The sequence below is a fragment of the Mesoplodon densirostris genome, chromosome 8 (genome assembly GCF_025265405.1).
Source record: "Mesoplodon densirostris isolate mMesDen1 chromosome 8, mMesDen1 primary haplotype, whole genome shotgun sequence".
In the NCBI taxonomy this organism is placed as follows: Eukaryota; Metazoa; Chordata; class Mammalia; order Artiodactyla; family Ziphiidae; genus Mesoplodon; species Mesoplodon densirostris.
This window is the reverse complement of record NC_082668.1, coordinates 21,934,013-21,951,140: the sequence shown is the minus strand read 5'-3', so window position 1 is coordinate 21,951,140 and position 17,128 is coordinate 21,934,013. Positions and strand designations below refer to the sequence as shown.

The following is a 17,128-nucleotide window of genomic DNA, read 5'->3' as shown; positions in this document are numbered from 1 at the left end:
TTTCATATCATCTTCTTCCACTCTCCCAGGACTTCTGGAAGGAAAGTTTCTTCTTTTCCAGTGGAAGTGCGCTAAATGATTGAGTTTTAAAACTGGTGACTGCCTCAAAAGTCTGTAGGTGGCCCCCTGTGGCTCTCTGTGGTTTCCATCTTTGTGCAGTAAGAGGACCACATCGTGCCTCCTCCTGGCTGGCCCAGCCTGGTCTCTGTCCCTGTTCTAGCTTCTCTGCCTCCCATCGGTTCAGTGAATCAGGCCAGAAGTCCAGATTCATGAATGGAGGCAGGAGGTGTAGGAGAGAAATTATGGCACACTCTCCTTCTAGAGGAACAGACTGGACCCTGGGTTGGCATTCTGGTTTGTTTCCCCTGAAAATCTGATGAAGATGGAGCGTCAGCTGGATTATAACATTGCCTAAGTTGGAGGTGACCCCTGACGGGTGGGTGCTTTACCGTGAATACTGCTGGGAGGCTGTAGCATTGGGCTTTCTGAGGCCAGTGACTCTGGTGAATAAGTGTGACTTTTGCGGGGACCCTGGAAACTAGGCCAAGATGGACCCACTGTTGTGGATTTCATCTCCTTGTTTCTGAACTATCATTTAGGGGCTGAGAGACTAGCCCTAGACTAGGATAGGGAGTGTGGTGAGGACTCGCCTGCAGAGGGAAGCTGGACCTGCCTTATGGAGGCTGTGGGTCCTGTCCTGCATTCCTCTAAGGGAATCTGGTGCCAAACATGCTCTCTTGTAGTTCCGTGCATCTGAATGTCTAGTTAAGCCTAAAAATAAAGAGGCTCCACCTGACTTTCCCCTCCAGAGAGCCCTTAAAAGCTGATAGTGTTACACCCAATTTTTTTTTTTTTTTTTGCGGTACACGGGCCTTATACCCACTTTTGCAGTGCTCTGTGTTCTCCCCACCACCACTGCAACTGACCAGAACATGGCAGAGGAGAAGTGTCTGGTACTTGAACTTCACCCTTACAACCACCATCATCACTCTTGATCATCATCATCATCATCAAAATCATCATCATCATCGCAACCACCACAAGAATGTGTGCATTCCAGCTCCTGCCCGTCACCTCCAACTCTCTTAACTAGATCACATATTACTCCCTTTTTAACTTTGTCTCCCAGCATTTTCTCCTATGGACAGCATTTCCTAAAACAAACAAACAAACAAAAAAAAAAACCCTGAACTGAGAGCCCTACCATGCTGCCTGAATTAACCTAAGACAAATTCTTCAGTCTCAGAGTTTCACCATCTGAAAAATGGGAGGAATAATCGTTGCCCCTGGGGACACGCTTCTGAAACAGAATTAGCTCCAGTTAGAATCAATAAAATAATAGAGCAGTCTGAACTTTTTAAAGGTGAGATAGTCTAAATATAAATATATCTGACCACTTTTGGACGGCACCGAAAGTGATTAGGGTCCCTATGCATTCCCCTTCCATCCGATGGCTGTCTCCAAGCAGTCACTGGCTGCCAGAGCAGAATGGATAGTTCATGGTGTGGCTGTACACCTGGGAAATGATGTTCTCCTGAAAGCTTGGAAGGAAGGACAATAATGTGAAAACTCTCAGTATATGGCTCACTCTGCTTCTCCCGTAAATGGAGTGACTGAGTGCCACATGTACACAAGAAGAGAGAGAAAAGTGGGCCGGGGGGAGGCAGGTAGATAGAGGGGCCAGGAAGAGACAGAGGAGATGGAGCTGAGGACCCCTCCTCAGGGGAGACCCCATGAGCACTAGGCAGGCCTGAGTAGGGGTGCTGGGTGGCTCAGAGCCCCAGGGAGCAGGCCTGCGGTGAAGGCCCCTCCTGTAAGTGGGCCCAGGTGCCCTCAAAGTCATAGGTGGCATCTGTAGGTAGTCCATAAGTGACTCTGCAGGATTCCTGGTATCTGATGCGAGGATAATGGAAAGAGCCTTAGACCGCCAGCTAGGAGACCTTGCTTCTAATCCCAGCTGAGCAATCTTGAGAAGATTATTTCTCTTCTGTGGGCCCCTGTTCTCTCAACTTCCAAACAAGGGAGTTGCACTGGTCGATCACATGACCAATTCTCTTCTATGTCCCATTCTCTCCGTTTTCAAATCTATGGACCCCTGACTGGGAGATAGTATTTATGCTTCTCTCTCTCACCCACGCTCCCTCCAGGAGAGGAGCTTACTGGTGACTTCACTGGCCCAGGGGCTGTGGGCAGAATGGACAGGGTGCCATTACTGAGCAGAAGCTTTGAGAAGCACTGCAAGTTTCCACCCATACTCCTGTGCTCCTGCGCTTGGCTAGAAGAATACATCCCAGTAGTCCCTGCTCCATTAGCCTGGGCCCCAACATGAGGAGAAGGCCTGAACCCAATACACAGTCAGAAGCTAAGTCCAGCCAAGCCCAGCAGAACCAAGCCATCTTGCAGACCCATGAATGGGACATAAATGCTTGTTGTGAGGCAGTGCGATTTTGGAGTTGTTTATTACTGCAGCCAAAGCTGATCCATACACCACGTGACAGGAAAGCATGTCTCACAGATGCGCACACCAGGGACTGATCAAAAGCCTGCCTGAAGGAGAATGAAGGGCCCCTACAGGAAGGCTTCCACTGCTTCCGCCTCCATGCCAGCGCCACACACCTCCATATGGAAACACACCTGGGTTTTGGCATCAACAGCCTGTGCCTCAGCAGGACTAGGAAAGGAGTCTGGTAGGAGAGGGAACTAAATTAGAATGCCTCAAAGTCAAATTCCTCCCCATCCACAGTCCTCTCTCTTCCATAGCCCTCCAAGCCTGGGCAGTCTGTTTCTTTCACTGCCTATGGGCCGTGATTAAGGGGGAAGGGTAAGTTGTGACAAAGCGAGAGAGAGGCATGGACATATATACACTACGAAACGTAAGGTAGATAGCTAGTGGGAAGCAGCCACATAGCACAGGGAGATCAGATCGGTGCTTTGTGACCGCCTGGAGGGGTGGGATAGGGAGGGTGGGAGGGAGGGAGACGCAAGAGGGAAGGGATATGGGAACATATGTATATGTATAACTGATTCACTTTGTTATGGGGCAGAAACTAACACACCATTGTGAAGCAATTATACTCCAATAAAGTTGTTAAAAAAAAAAAAAGGCTCTTGAACTTAGGGTGGAGGTACCGGTTTAGCCAGCAGGGAGAGGCAGCAAGACGCTTAGACAAGTTTACAAGTTCCATCATCACTGGTCTCTAGCTGCTGTAATCAGTATGCAATTCTCCAGGCCTCTCTGATTCCCAGTATTAAAGGACCCCAAGGAAAATGAACACCCTCTCAGCCCAGTTCTAGCTAATAGATGTTTTCTTGCCTACAGAGTAGTGTAGCATATTTGACATAATACACAAGCTGGTGTGCGGCAAGGACAGCTGTGGAACTCTGGTACTCTCAGCGCTGCAGCCTAGGGGGGTAACCTGAGAGGTCCAGGTTGGGGTGTATGACCAGGGCTTGAGCATGCTTCATTCACTCAGAGAAAACTGGGGTCATTCCCCACCTCCTCAGTCACTTGGATGAAGACTTCAGAGTTGACAGCCACAGTCATCTGTTGGGAAAAACAGAGAGCCCTCCACCAACCAAGGTAACATAATGGAAGAGGAGGGAACGTACATTTGGGAATGGTGTAAGGGAACAAGCAATAACGGCAGTGGTGGGTTTCCAACCTTTTGCTAAAACACTGAAGGTTTTAAAACAAAACCTTACCTGGAACAGACACATATATAAACAGATGAAAGTGCAGAAGCTCAGGGTGAAGCAGGGGTAAAATTTCAGAGCCTGTCTGTATATCATTTCATTCTCCACTCCTAAAAGTGGCTCCTGAAGTTGTGTATGGAACCCCAGAACTATATACACTTTGCAAACCACAGGCTAGAGAAAGCTTGGGCATTAATAGGCTTAAAGAAAACTGGGCAATCCCATTACTGGGCATATACCCTGAGAAAACCATAATTCAAAAAGAGTCATGTACCAAAATGTTCATTGCAGCTCTATTTACAATAGCCCGGAGATGGAAACAACCTAAGTGTCCCTCATCGGATGAATGGATAAAGAAGATGTGGCACATATATATACAATGGAATATTACTCAGCCATAAAAAGAAACGAAATTGAGCTATTTGTAATGAGGTGGATAGACCTAGAGTCTGTCACACAGAGTGAAGTAAGTCAGAAAGAGAAAGACAAATACTGTATGCTGACACATATATATGGAATTTAAGAAAAAAAATGTCATGAAGAACCTAGGGGTAAGACAGGAATAAAGACACAGACCTACTAGAGAATGGACTTGAGGATATGGGGAGGGGGAAGGGTAAGCTGTGATAAAGTGAGAGAGAGGCATGGACATATATATTCACTACCAAACGTAAAATAGATAGCTAGTGGGAAGCAGCTGCATAGCACAGGGAGATGAGCTCGGTGCTTTGTGACCACCTAGAGGGGTGGGATAGGGAGGGTAGGAGGGAGATGCAAGAGGGAGGAGATATGGGAACATATGTATGTGTATAACTGATTCACTTTGTTATAAAGCAGAAACTAACACACCATTGTAAAGCAATTATACTCCAATAAAGATGTAAAAAAAAAAGATTAAATGGGGACACTGTCTCTAAACACCCATCAGTACGCCTGTCACATAGTAAGTACTCAATAAATGTTATACATCAGGTTATAAAAAGAAAAAGAAAGCTGGGAAAAAAGGGAGCAGGTATCATCATGGCAGTTTCTGGGCGTTTTGCTGTGAAGAGAACGGAATGAAATGTATAGGCATCCTTTGTCATGACTTGGCAACTGGTGGTGCACACAACAGATAAGAGGCCTTCCACAGCTTGCTTGAGGCAGGTAGACTGACCAACCTACTTTTCTCAGATATTTTTAGGACAAGGTTCCTTATTCTTATCTTCAACTGGGAAGGGCAGATTTGCTTGGGAAAGACCCAGATCTTCCTCCTTTGCTCTGCTTCCTCCTACTCTCTAGTCACCCCTCAAATCTAAGCCACTGGCCCCTCCTGAGCTCATAGGTCTCAAGCCTGGTGCCATCTCTGCTTTGACCTTCAAGAGGGAAGGACCCTGAGGGATATGTCTAATTCATCAGTATGCAGCTCCCCATTTCTGGTAGAGACCAGCCCCAGACCCACCTATGCACACCACATCCATGAATCCATACATCCCGTAGCAGATCTGGAAGAGGAGGTCTTGGCGCTGCCATTTTGCTGAGGGGCTGAAGGTCGACCAGATGAGCCAAGAGATACTGGCGATGAGGAAGAGGGAACCCAGGATGGCAGCTGCAATCTGAACCTTCTCAATGACTGTCAGAGAGATGGCCTGCCACTGCAGAGAAGAGAACGGGGGGTTAGCGGTTGCTTGGATGCCCTTACCCCATGTCCATCCCATTCCCATCCGTCCTCCTTCTGCTGCCCCAAGCTCTCGCCTCTGGATTTAAACCTGGGCTTTCCAACTTATAATGCGATAGCTATTTTTGCAAGTTTCTGAGGCTGACACTGTGCTTTTGATGTGGAGGAAACCTGTATCACACTAAATGATCAGAAGTCATTACAGGGAGGGGGGTCTGGGCGGGCATGGCTGGGAAGGAAGGCCTTTGTGGCTGATGAGGATACAGACAGAAAAATGGGAAATAAAAGTGGAAATGCAGAGTGTAGGTGGTGTTCCGGGCCCCCAGAATATTCTTTTCTGAGCAACACATTATTTTCTCACTAACAGGTGCTGAGAGGGCACAGGCCTTTTTTTTTTCTTCTTTTTTTCACTTGTTTTCTACAACACTGGGCATGTCATTTAATATACATGCTAGAGATTACCAATTCAACAGACAAAGAGAGGACACAGGATGTGGGGGAGAGGTAAGAAAAACAGTATAATTTACTGACCGTATATGAACACTGAGATTTCAGGGTTTTTTTTAAACAGAAAAAAAGCACTATGCTAATAGCAGTATTGATGGATGGGTTGAAGGCTAGGGTGTGGGTGGGTTTCCACTCCAAAATTCCTTGAGTCTATGGCTGGTCCAGGGAGCATAGGCCTAGATGAGCCATGAGTTGGATTTTAGTTTGGAATTTGTTCATGCTCTTGCTCAGCAAATATGTACTGGGTATTCTCTGTGTGCCAGGCATCCTGCTAGGTGCTGAAGGCAAACCAGTAAGCAAAAACATACAAGACTTCTGCCTTCACAGGGCTTTTCATCTAGGGAACACAGACAACCAAATAATTATTTACTACAGCAATCCATCTGGAGTAAGAAAGGGAGGTACGTGGCATGTGAGAGCCTACGATAGGGGGTTTCACTTCCCAGAGGAAGCAATGAGTTGACTGGGAATTTACTGGGCAAAGAGAGGAGGGAAGCATGCTCCAGCAGAGGGAAGAGCATGTGCAAAGGCCCTGTGACAGAAGAAAGCATGGTGAACATGAAAACCTGGAAGAAGACCAGAGAGGGCAGAGCAGAGAGCAGGGAGTATGGGGTGAGACGACTGGGAAAGTAAGAAGGGAAGACCACGTGGGAGCTTGAAGAACATGCACAGATTTTTGACTTTATCATAAGAGTAAACATGATGCTCTTGAACAGTTTTAAGAAGGGGAGTGACAGGATCTGGTTTGGGAAGGTGGAGGGAAGGACTATCTTCTGATTGTAGCAGTTTGCATAATGCCCTGCAGAGAGCATCCCCAGAAGGCATTTCAGGAGGCATTTCAGAACTCTCAAGGAAAGGCGGACAACCTTCCTTCTGCCAACAGTGAGCCCTCCCTGCACATTAAATGGCCTGGATGGAAGCACTGATTCTGGCTCCAGCCAGGACTGACCAGAGGCCCCTAAGGAACTGTAACTACTGGAAAACATTTTGCTTGCTAGTCTAGATGTAGGACATTAGCCTTTGCACTTAATTATACAGATCGCATCCCATCACAGGTAATTGGGCCCTTACATTTTCCACTCTCCAGCCTAGGGTTACACATAACAAAGGCATTTTCCAGAAGATGGCCTGATCCGACAGGCTCCTCTCTTAAATGACAAATGCTTCGTCCAGAGCCTGCCTCCTGACTGAGCTTTTTGTTTTCACCACTGTGACATCAATACCCTCCCTTTCTGCTCCAGATTTCACAAACCCCAAATGGAGAGGCACAGGAAGCTCCCCTTAATCCCTAAAGCCCCTTCCTACCAGCCCCTAAACCACCCGAGGAAACTAAACAGCGCTCCCGACTACAATTTGAAGCAGGAAGAAGAAAGAACAGGAGGTGGTGATATGCACAAGGCTCTCCTCCTGTCTGTCCGACAGGAGGCTCCACAGAGCTGCAAGGAGAAAGCAGAGGACAGGAGAGCTCTGCAGTCTCCCAGGGAGGCTGGGAAGGGGAGAAGGGCTCCAGAGGCACCAGGCTGTGCCACCGCCAGACGTCCAGAGCTTCGTCCCCAGCGAGATCCTGATCGCAGTGTCCTGAGACTTCTCCGTGCCCTGCTGTGCAGCAAATGGAGAGACAAAGAGGAAAGCACATGAAGACGGGATGATTCCTTCCTTATAACAGGAAGGGGAAGTGAGCAAGGGCCAGGTGACCCAGTTCTAGCCCAGCTCTTCTCCAACTTGTGGACTGTGACCTAGGAGAAGTCAATAAATCATCAAGGGACTTCCCTGGTGGTGCAGTGGTTGGGAATCCGCCTGCCAATGCAGGGAATATGGGTTCGAGCCCTGGTCCAGGAAGATCCTACATGCCGTAGAGCAACTAAGCCCATGCACCACAACTACTGAGCCTGTGCTCTGGAGCCCACGAGCCACAGCTGCTGAGCCCGTGTGCTGCAATGGCTGAAGCCCGTGCACCTAGGGCCTGTGCTCCGCAACAAGAGAAGCCACCGCAATGAGAAGCCCGCGCACCACAATGAGGAGGGGCCCCGGCTCGCCACAACTAGAGAAAGCCCACGCGGCAATAAAGACCCAATGCAGCCTAAAGTAAATAAATAAATTTACCAAAAAAAATATTAAAAAAAAAATCATCAAGACTTCCAAAAAGTGGAGATAGTTGGTCCCTCCTGCTTTCTAGAGTATTGCGATGGTGAAGTGAAATTAATCAGTGCTCTGAAGGGTACATGCTGCCATCATTTTTGTTCTTTATTATGTTTCAGCAAAAGTACAGCTGTGCATGTCAAGGTGGGCCTACTTATAAGTGTCGTTAGCAAACTCCGTGCTGGGCACTGCAGGGTAGAGGTTAAGGGCCACACTCAGAAGTCAGACCCCTTGGATGTAACCCTGCTCCACCAGGGTGACCTTGGACAGACTGCTGACCCCTCTGTGCCTCTACTGTCTCATCTGTAAACTGGGAATAATAATAATACATTGGGTTGTTTTCAGTATTAAATGTGATGATGTATGGGAATACCTAGAACAGTGACTGGTCCCCAGTTTGCACTAACTAAATGTTCATTAATAGGATTGCAGTTCAGGTGTAGCAAAGAGGATGAGAAGCAGCCACAGAACCTTGAGACCACAAGGCCACCCTGACATGCCTCCTTTCTCAAGGGGCTCTTTCTAGAAACAGAGCTTGCCGAGGGTCACTGAAATAACGTGCTGTCTTGTCCGCTCTTTCTCACGGCATTGTATGGGGCATGAACCAAGAGGTGAGAGACCTGGGACCTGGAAGAAACTTTCCTACTCGGACGGCAGACGTAGCTCCGGCACCCCATCCATTGCTCCGCTCGCTCGTGGTAGGGCCTCTGCCTGCTCCATCCTGTACCACAGATGGTCAGGCCCGCCTGGGAGAGCAGAAGTTGCCCCACCATGGCTGAGCAAGCAGCCGTCTCACACTTGGCTGAGCCCAAGCCCAGGACATGCAATTGGGACAATCTGGGCCACAATCACACAACACTGCTGCCAGTCCAGACTCTATCCTTCTTCTGGTACTATCTGGAAAAGTGAAATGGCATTTACTGAGCACACACCATTGAATGCAATGGTCCACTCACTATCCAGAAGTAACAGAAGCAGAGAGTCTCTAGTGACTAAAAACTCACAGTTAAAGACACGGTAGTAACTTAAGAATAAAGCCATAGATCAAATTTGTCAATACTGCTTACTGCACTTATGAGATTAGAATGACCTTTTCTTTATCCCCAGAAAAAAAGTTATCCCTAAATGGTTCTTCATTTTCTGTGTCGAGGGCTGATTCCTGTTTATGAGCCAAGGGCGGAGCCAAGGGGGCACTTGGCGGTGGGCTTGTGGGTTTGGACGCTGACCCTTTTCCAAGGTTTGAATCAGCTGAGAAGGAAGGGAAGAGTTAACGCACTCCAGGGCGTGGAGTCAGCTGCCTCACGGCACTGATATTTTAAGAACACTTCAAGATTTCGGAATGAATGGCTAAAGATGGAACCAGCGCAGGGAGAAGTGCTTCTTATTCTGACCCCTTGGTACACTCTTGGGATGGCTGAGGTGCCTGGGGGCTCTAATGCCTCCTTCCAGAAATAAGCCTCCCCGCTGGCCTGCACGTGCGGACACTGCAACTCCAGGTGTTTCCAGCTGCTGTTCATGCAAAGATCCCATAGCCGCCCTCACCCCCAGAGCACTCGCCCTCCTGGGGCTGCAGGATGGACTCTCCCACCCCCTCGGAGAGGAGGAGAGAGACAACGGTGCCCAGCTGCTGAGTTCCCACCCTCACTAGCGTGCTGGTTAATTGATTATGTGGCAGCTTAACTGGCTGACCGTGCGTTTGTGGAGGTATTTTCAGAAGCAAAGCGCTCTCTCTCTCTGTGTGCCTCGCAGGGGGAGCTGTGTGATTTGGAGGATTTACGACATAATGCAGGACCTGCCAGCTCCTTGGAGGTGATGGATGTATCGGGGCAGGGAGGGAGGGGTCGGGGAGGACGGTGGGGGAACCCTTAGTTCTGACAGGTCCAGCCCTGTGTGAATCTGTTTCTCAGAGCCCACCCGAGCCCTGGCCCTCCTGCCCTTGCCCTGCACAGGACACTCTTCAAAGTCTCTCCCATGTCTTTCTTCCTTCTTGCCCCCTCTTCTCTTTTCCTCTGCTTCCCTCTCCTGTCTCGTCTCCATTTTTCTATAGTCCCTTGTCACAGGAAGGATGGTCTGTGGACCAGCAACATCAGCATCATTCGATAGCTTGTTAGAAACACAGGATCTCAGGCCCCACCCCACATGCCTGAATCACAGTCTGTGTTTTGACGAGATTCCAGGTGAATGACACATTCAAGTTTGGGAAGTACCACTGAATCTCCTCTCTCTTTGTTTCTTCTCTTCCGCCCTTAGCTTTATCACTGTCTTTCTCCTCACCCTCCCACCCTATCTTTTTCCCCTCCTGCACTCGTCTGTCCTCTGGTCTTTCTTGTTTTTTCCTCTCTCCTTCCCTTCCTCCCCTCTTTTCTTCCTATTTCTTTTCCTTATCTTTCTGATTTCATCCATTCATTCAGTCATCCATTAGCTCACTTATTCTCTCTCTCCCATCTGATTCTCCACATTTCTTTACTTCTATATCTATTTCTCTCTCTTGGCCCCAATCCCTTTCTCCTCTTCTGGCTGAGGCTTAAGAGAAAACACAAAAATTCTTTCACCCCCTCCTGCCCGGTTGCCATCCGCGGTCTCGCCCACCTGACCCATCTTGTTCTTTTTCTCCAAACCACCCAGACTCTAAGGTGAAGTCGTCCTCCCGCCGAAAAGCAGTGGGTGTGGGAAACCCCGGGCCGGAGCCCCAGCGTCCCAGCGGGCAGCCCCCGGTTGTACCTGCAGAGGGTTCTTTGTGCTGATGGCGATGACGTGGTACTTGTAGTAGCACAGCTCGCAGCTCCAGCAGCCCCGCTCGCTGATCCACTTGATGAGGCAAGGCTGGTGCGTGCACTTGACCGAGCCGTCGCAGCGGCACGGGCTCAGCAGCTCCCCCTGCAGGGAGAGAGGCGGAGGGTGGTGAGGCCCGAGCCCCGCCGTCTGGGGGTGGCGTTGGGGGTCTGGCCGCCTGAGTGCTGGTTTGCCCCCCAGCCCTCCCCGCCTCGGGGCAGGCCAGACCACAGGCTTAGTTGGGAGGCCCCAGACACTAGAGGGGAGGCCTGGGCTCCAGATCCCCAGCTTCCGTGAAGTCAATTAACAACTCTGAGCCCCCCGGCTCCTACTCGGTACTGCCCAAGTCCTAGGGTTTCTGTAGAAGTGAGTCGGGGGATTTCTGTGGAAGCCCTCTGCCATCCAAAGCGGGTGTCAGCCTAGACAGACTTCTCTTTAAAGGCTCAGCCAGGGGTCTCAAACTCAAATGCTCTCAGGGCCAGACAGGCAACACCAGTGACAGAAGCCAGCTGGTGGGGATTAGGACAGATCAGAGGGCCCAGACCCCAGTTAAAGGGACGGCCATGACCAGCTGTACATGTGGGAATCTAGGTGGCACTTTTGAATGTAAAATATCCTCATAGTCATATGTCGACAGCGAATCCAAGTTTTGAATACAACGTATTGTGAGGATCATTTTGCCTGAGTCCGGAGCTCTGGTCCTGAGCTTTTGCACTCTTCCCAAGGACAGCCCATAGAGACCCAGTTCCCCTCTGTGAAGCCTCTTGTCCCTGGTCCCAGAGTGACAAAAACATAGCAGGCAGGCCTGAATCCCGGGGACCTAGGAGGCTGGGCAGGTGTCCTCTCTTGAAGGCCTGGGGCCCTCCGGGCACGTTCCTCGGGCCTGGCTGGGAGTGACTGGGAAGCCCAGCCTGGCGCAGGCCTCGAAGCAGGGAGGCAAAGACGGTGGCTGGATTTGAAGCCCCTTGTGAGTGGACCGCAGAGCTGGACTCAGTCTCCGGAGCACCCTGCGACCATACGTCACGTGACCACGACTGAAGCCTGCGTCTGCTTCCTGCTGGGCCTGATGCTGCAGCCCCAGCGTGCCTCCTTGAGCCTCCCTCCCCGCCTCCTCTTCTCTCCTCTCCCCTCCCTTTCCCCTCTCTCCCCCTGTGTGTTCTTTTTCTCCCTCCTCACTCAGGGTCTATCATTTCTTCTTGATGACTCGGGTCCACCCAACGCCTTCATATACCTTCTCAGGGACTTTAGCAGTGGGGCCCACCCAACTCCCCAACCTGTGCTTCCTTCTGACCTATCCCATGGCCCCCCCCTTCCTTATTTCCTATGCCCTCCCTCCCCCAACTCATCTATTTTGGGAAAATGTCTTCTGCCTCACTCCTATCAAAGGACCCAGGAGCTGCCATGCACAGCCCCATTCCCTACTCCCCACGCTGATGTATTTGAGATGGCCACTTAAGCCATGTCTCTGTTAGTTTGGGGATTTCACTATTCAGGAAACCACATCTTGTTCCCAACTTTGAATAAGCAGGCACAGGAGCTCCTGACCTATAAGTTACAGAGCTTCATTTGTATATTTAATCATGCTCTTGGCTGTAGACTGTAGAACTAGCCATTTCCTCCTAAGATGCTTGGAATCATCTTTCCCTTTCACTTTAACTTCTATCATTCAAAGACTGCCCCTTGGCCTGGATGTGTTCTAGAGTGTCCTTTGACACCTGGTATACCTGTCAAACTGCTTCTCTGTCTTCATGATGGTTCCAAAGCCACCTCCTACAGGGAGTCATCCATGATTTCTCTAGGTTGAGTGCAATGCCTTGATCACTGAGGGCCTTATCAGCACAACCTTATGAGGCTCTCTGCCTATGCCTGTCTACCTCCCAGAGGAGCCCTGGAAGTCAGGTATGGGGGGGTCATTCATCTTTGCACCCCATTCCCCCAGCACCTAGCCTACTCTCAGCAGGTCCTCAACAACCTTTGTGTTTGAGTGAGTGAAAACATAAGTCAGGGGTCTGCTCAGGTTTCCTGCCTGGCCCTGAGGAACGGGGATGAGGCTGCCCACTCCATAAGAATGGGAACCATGTCCATCTTGTTGACCTTGGGACCCCAGCACCTCACTCAGTGCCCAGCACTCCCTGTATATATGTACAATGAAGGAACATGGTGGCAGAAATGCTCAGGGTGCCTCATCCCCTTAAAGTCCTCCTTGGTTCCCTACTCTGATCCTCCAGTGTTGACAGGCCCTCTCACTGTGGCTGAAGGCCTGGAGCCTTCCTATACCCGCCGTGAGAGCACTTCCCCATGTGTCTCTGGGTCACTAGAAGCGATATGTATCTTATATCCGTCTTTGCACCCTTAGCACCTAGTACAGTGCCTGAAACAATTAGACAATCCATCCCACTTTTTTTTTTGTGGCCGTGCCCCATGGCATGTGGGGTCTGAATTCCCTGACCAGAGATCGAACCTGCGCCCCCTGCAGTGGAAGCACAGAGTCTTAACCACTGGACTGCCAGGGAAATCCCACACTCCATCCAACTTTAACAGTGCAGTGCACACACAGCTGTTTGATGAATAAGAGGTTTTGCTCCTCTAGGACATGGCCAGCCTCTGGCTCCAGGTGGGCAGCGGTGGCTCCAGGGAGAGACGTAGAACAGGCAGAAGATGCCCACATTGCCGGGCACTCACCACAGCCATTGAGGCCCTTGGTATGGAGAAGCTGCTGTGTGGTTCTGAGAAAAAAAATAGGAGGGGGAGGTTGGGGAGAGTGCTGAGGGAGAGGCAAAAGCCCTCATTATTCATGGCAGTATTTCTTAGGCTCGTTAATTCTAAAGGATGAGCTGGGTTTGATTAATCGGGTTGTTAAGCAGCCATGTCAAATTGCCAATCAAGTAAGAGACATTACTTCCGGTCCCTGCAACTGTGCCAAGCAACAGCAAAGGCTGTTCTCCTTGCTTTCCAAACGGCAGCCATGAGACAAGGGAGGAAGAGCCGCTGGCCAGGCATAACTGATAACAAGACCTGGGCTCTCCATCGTGGCTCTGGATGTGGGACCATCACTGGAGCCCCCCAGTTATCTAGAGAAGGAGGCAGCATGACCTGGCCTGGTCCCAGTGCCTGGCCACAGGCCAAGAGGCCAAAGGTATGCAGTTTCCCCTGGAGCTTCCAGTCCCCCATGCTTTCCCTTGACACCGGTCAACCCAAAAGGCAGGATAGGGACTTGCTTTCGGTGCCACAAATATTAGAAAGCAAGGACACCAAAGATGTTAGAAAAGTTTAACTTTGATGAAGGAAGCAATCCAGGATTTTAGAAAGAAGAACCTGCAAAGAAGCTGTTTTAACCTTGGCATTCACGTAAGTTTTTTAATTTTATGATTTAGCATATTTTTATGTACATTGGGGAGGAGGGCCATAATCTTTTTTGTGTTTAGGGCTTGTAAGAGGCCTGAACCTTGACACTGTACCAGCTTTGACTGGTCAACCTGTGCTTCTTCAAGAAAGAAAAAATGGAAATGAGCCAATAGCCAGACAGGTTCAGGTAAGACTGAAGGAAGGTGTTCTTTGCAGTAAACTCTATTAAAAGTTAAAATGGTGGAACGTGGAAATTGAGGTGATAAACATCTCTCAGTATAACAGAGACCCCTATTGAAAAGGTTAAATGACCAACTCAAGATTACTCAGCCAGGGACTTCCCTGGTGGCGCAGTGGTTAAGAATCTACCTGCCGATGCAGGGGACACCTGTTTGAGTCCTGGTCCGTGAAGATCCCACATGCCGCGGAGCAACTAAACCCGTGCACCACAACTACTGAAGCCTGCACGCCTAGAGCCCGTGCTCCGCAACAAAAGAAACCGACCGCAATGAGAAGCCTGCACACTGCAAAGAAGAGTAGCCCCCACCCACTGCAACTAGAGAAAGCCTGCACACAGCAGAAAAGAGCCAACACAGCCAAAAATAAGTAAATAAAATAAATAAATTTATTTTTTTTTTAAAAAGTGGTCACTCAGCCAACCAGTGGCATGGCCAAGAATGTAAAGCCGGGTCTTTCTGACATCAGACTCTGAACTTCTCACCACACTCTGCTCATGCCCCCCTTGCATGTGGGTTCCTCCTGTCCCGCACCTGTGCCCATGGGTCTCTTTTGTGGTCCAGCTCCAGCCCTTCCGCCAAGTCTCCCATGACTGCCAGCTACAGACCCATCTTCTCTCCCTGCGTCATCACCCACAGTTTGGCTCTTAATCAGCCTTCAGTTGTTTCCTCTGGGATTTGGGGTGCTCCTGCATAACCCACAGGACTGGGCATGTCATAGTTGCACAATAAAAGTGCATTTACTGTCTGGACAGACACCAGGTAAGGCAGAGGGCAGGCCCCTCTGGCCCAGCTCCTGAGGGTCCAGCCTTTGGGCTGGAGGATTATTACAGACTCGTCTGCAGTGTTCAGCAAACTCCACAGCACAGAACAGCTCATTAAATGCAAAGGGCATCAGACACTTCCTCAATGAACAGCTTGGAGCTTTGGGGCCCAGAGATCACCCTGGGAATGACTAAGGCAAGAAAAATGGATCTTCTCCAATCCACGGGCCCCCATGGGACACAGTGTAAGGGACAGGTGAAGAGCATGGTTTTGGGAGAACAAGTCCTTAAGTTTAAATGCCTCTTCAGCTCTTACTGGCTGTGCAAACTTGGGCAAGTCTCTTAACCTCTGTGAGGCTCTGTTTCTTCACCTTTCCATTGCAGGCAACTCTTACCTCCTCAAAGCCTGTCTGTAAGAATGGAGTGAGATCATGCATGCAAAGTGCTGGACACAGAGCCTGGCCCAAGTAAGTCCTCTTGTGAAAATATTCCAATTCTAACTCGCCTTTCCATAAGGACTTTAGTTTCATAGTTTTTTCTCCTACAACTCTAATCTATGCTCTGACGATCAAATAGGTAAGACAGGAGCCATGCCTTAAGTAAAGGGTCAACTAAGCCTAGAGGGAGGTTGAGATAAAAGAAATGCCTAAGAGAGTCCACCCTGATGAGGTGGGGAAGGGGTCGGAACACAGGTCTCCCTTCTGGCCCAGGACTGTTCTCTGTGTCACCAGGGATCACTGAGAGTGTTTGGGGGCCCTCTTTCCCTGGGGAGGCTGAACAGGAGGTCGCTTGGATGGGTGAAGTGGGGTCATGCTAGAGGCAGGACAAGGTTATCCATAGCCCTTGGCAGTGGCTGAGCTGGTGTGTGGGGAAGAGAACAGGATGGATTTTCCTTGCTGCCAAATAACACAGCAAGCTGCAGGCGCGAGACTCCAGTCGTGTCTCCATTCACAGATGTCTTTCTGTTTATTTCTGCCTTGCTTCCATTTTTCTCCCCTCTCAATCTCAAAGGACTTGCTTCTGGAGTCCTTAGGTTACCTAGTTGCCATGGCAGTGGCAGGTAAGCCAAAGACTTCCCCTTCCACCCACATGGGCACCAGGCATCCTTGCCACTGAGCAGAAAGAAAAAAATAGTCTAGTGAAGCAAAGACAGCCCCAGTCCTGCTGTAGTTTGCATCTCTGGGAGATCAGAACAAAGGAAACAATAGCCTTGGTGTGCAGTTTAGGGACATTTCCCTTTATTGAGACTAACATGGTGGTTAAGAACTTGGACCATAATCCCACACAGATTCGGGTATAGCCAGGCTCTTATAATCTGTGTGATTCTGGGCAAGTTGCTTAACCTCTCTGGGCCTCATTCAATCATTTGTTTATTCATCAAATATACATCTCGTATGTTCCAAGTTCTTTTCTAGGTGACAGGGATACAGCAGTGAATGCTACTAATCAAAATTCTCTAGTCAAGAGGGACAGATGTTTTAAAACGATAAACAAGTAAACTATAAGTACCTGAGATGTTGTTACGTGCTATGGAGAAAAATAAGCAGGGAAGGGCTTCCCTGGTGGCGCAGTGGTTGAGAATCTGCCTGCTAGTGCAGGGGACACGGGATCGGGCCCTGGTCTGGGAGGATCCCACATGCCGCGGAGCAACTAGGCCCGTGAGCCACAACTACTGAGCCTGCGTGTCTGGAGCCTGTGCTCCGCAACAGGAAAGGCCGTGATAGTGAGAGGCCCGCACACCGTGATGAAGAGTGGTCCCCGCTTGCCACAACTAGAGAGAGCCCTCGCACAGAAACGAAGACCCAACACAGCCAAAAATAAATAAATAAATTTAAAAAAAAAAAAAAAGAAAGAAAAGCAGGGAAAAGGAAAATGGAATACCAGGGAGGGGACAAGTTGAAATTCTAAAAATGGGGACATTTGAGTGAAGACCTGAGGATGATGAGGAGCAAGCCATGCAGGTATATGGGGCTGAGCAGAGAGAACATCAAGTGCAAAGGCCCTGAGGCAAAAGC

At 49.6% G+C, this 17,128-nt stretch overlaps 1 protein-coding gene across 1 annotated transcript in view; it reads right to left on the bottom strand.

Moving 5' to 3' along the window:
* MARCHF4 (membrane associated ring-CH-type finger 4) overlaps positions 1-17,128 on the bottom strand; it is a 99,241-nt gene that overhangs the window by 13,677 nt on the left and 68,436 nt on the right. Inside the window, exons 2-3 of the mRNA XM_060107123.1 lie at positions 10,718-10,873; positions 5,135-5,327 (exon numbers count right to left, since the gene is read on the bottom strand). Of these exons, the coding sequence (XP_059963106.1) occupies positions 5,135-5,327; positions 10,718-10,873 (349 nt within the window). The remainder of the gene's footprint in view (positions 1-5,134; positions 5,328-10,717; positions 10,874-17,128) is intronic.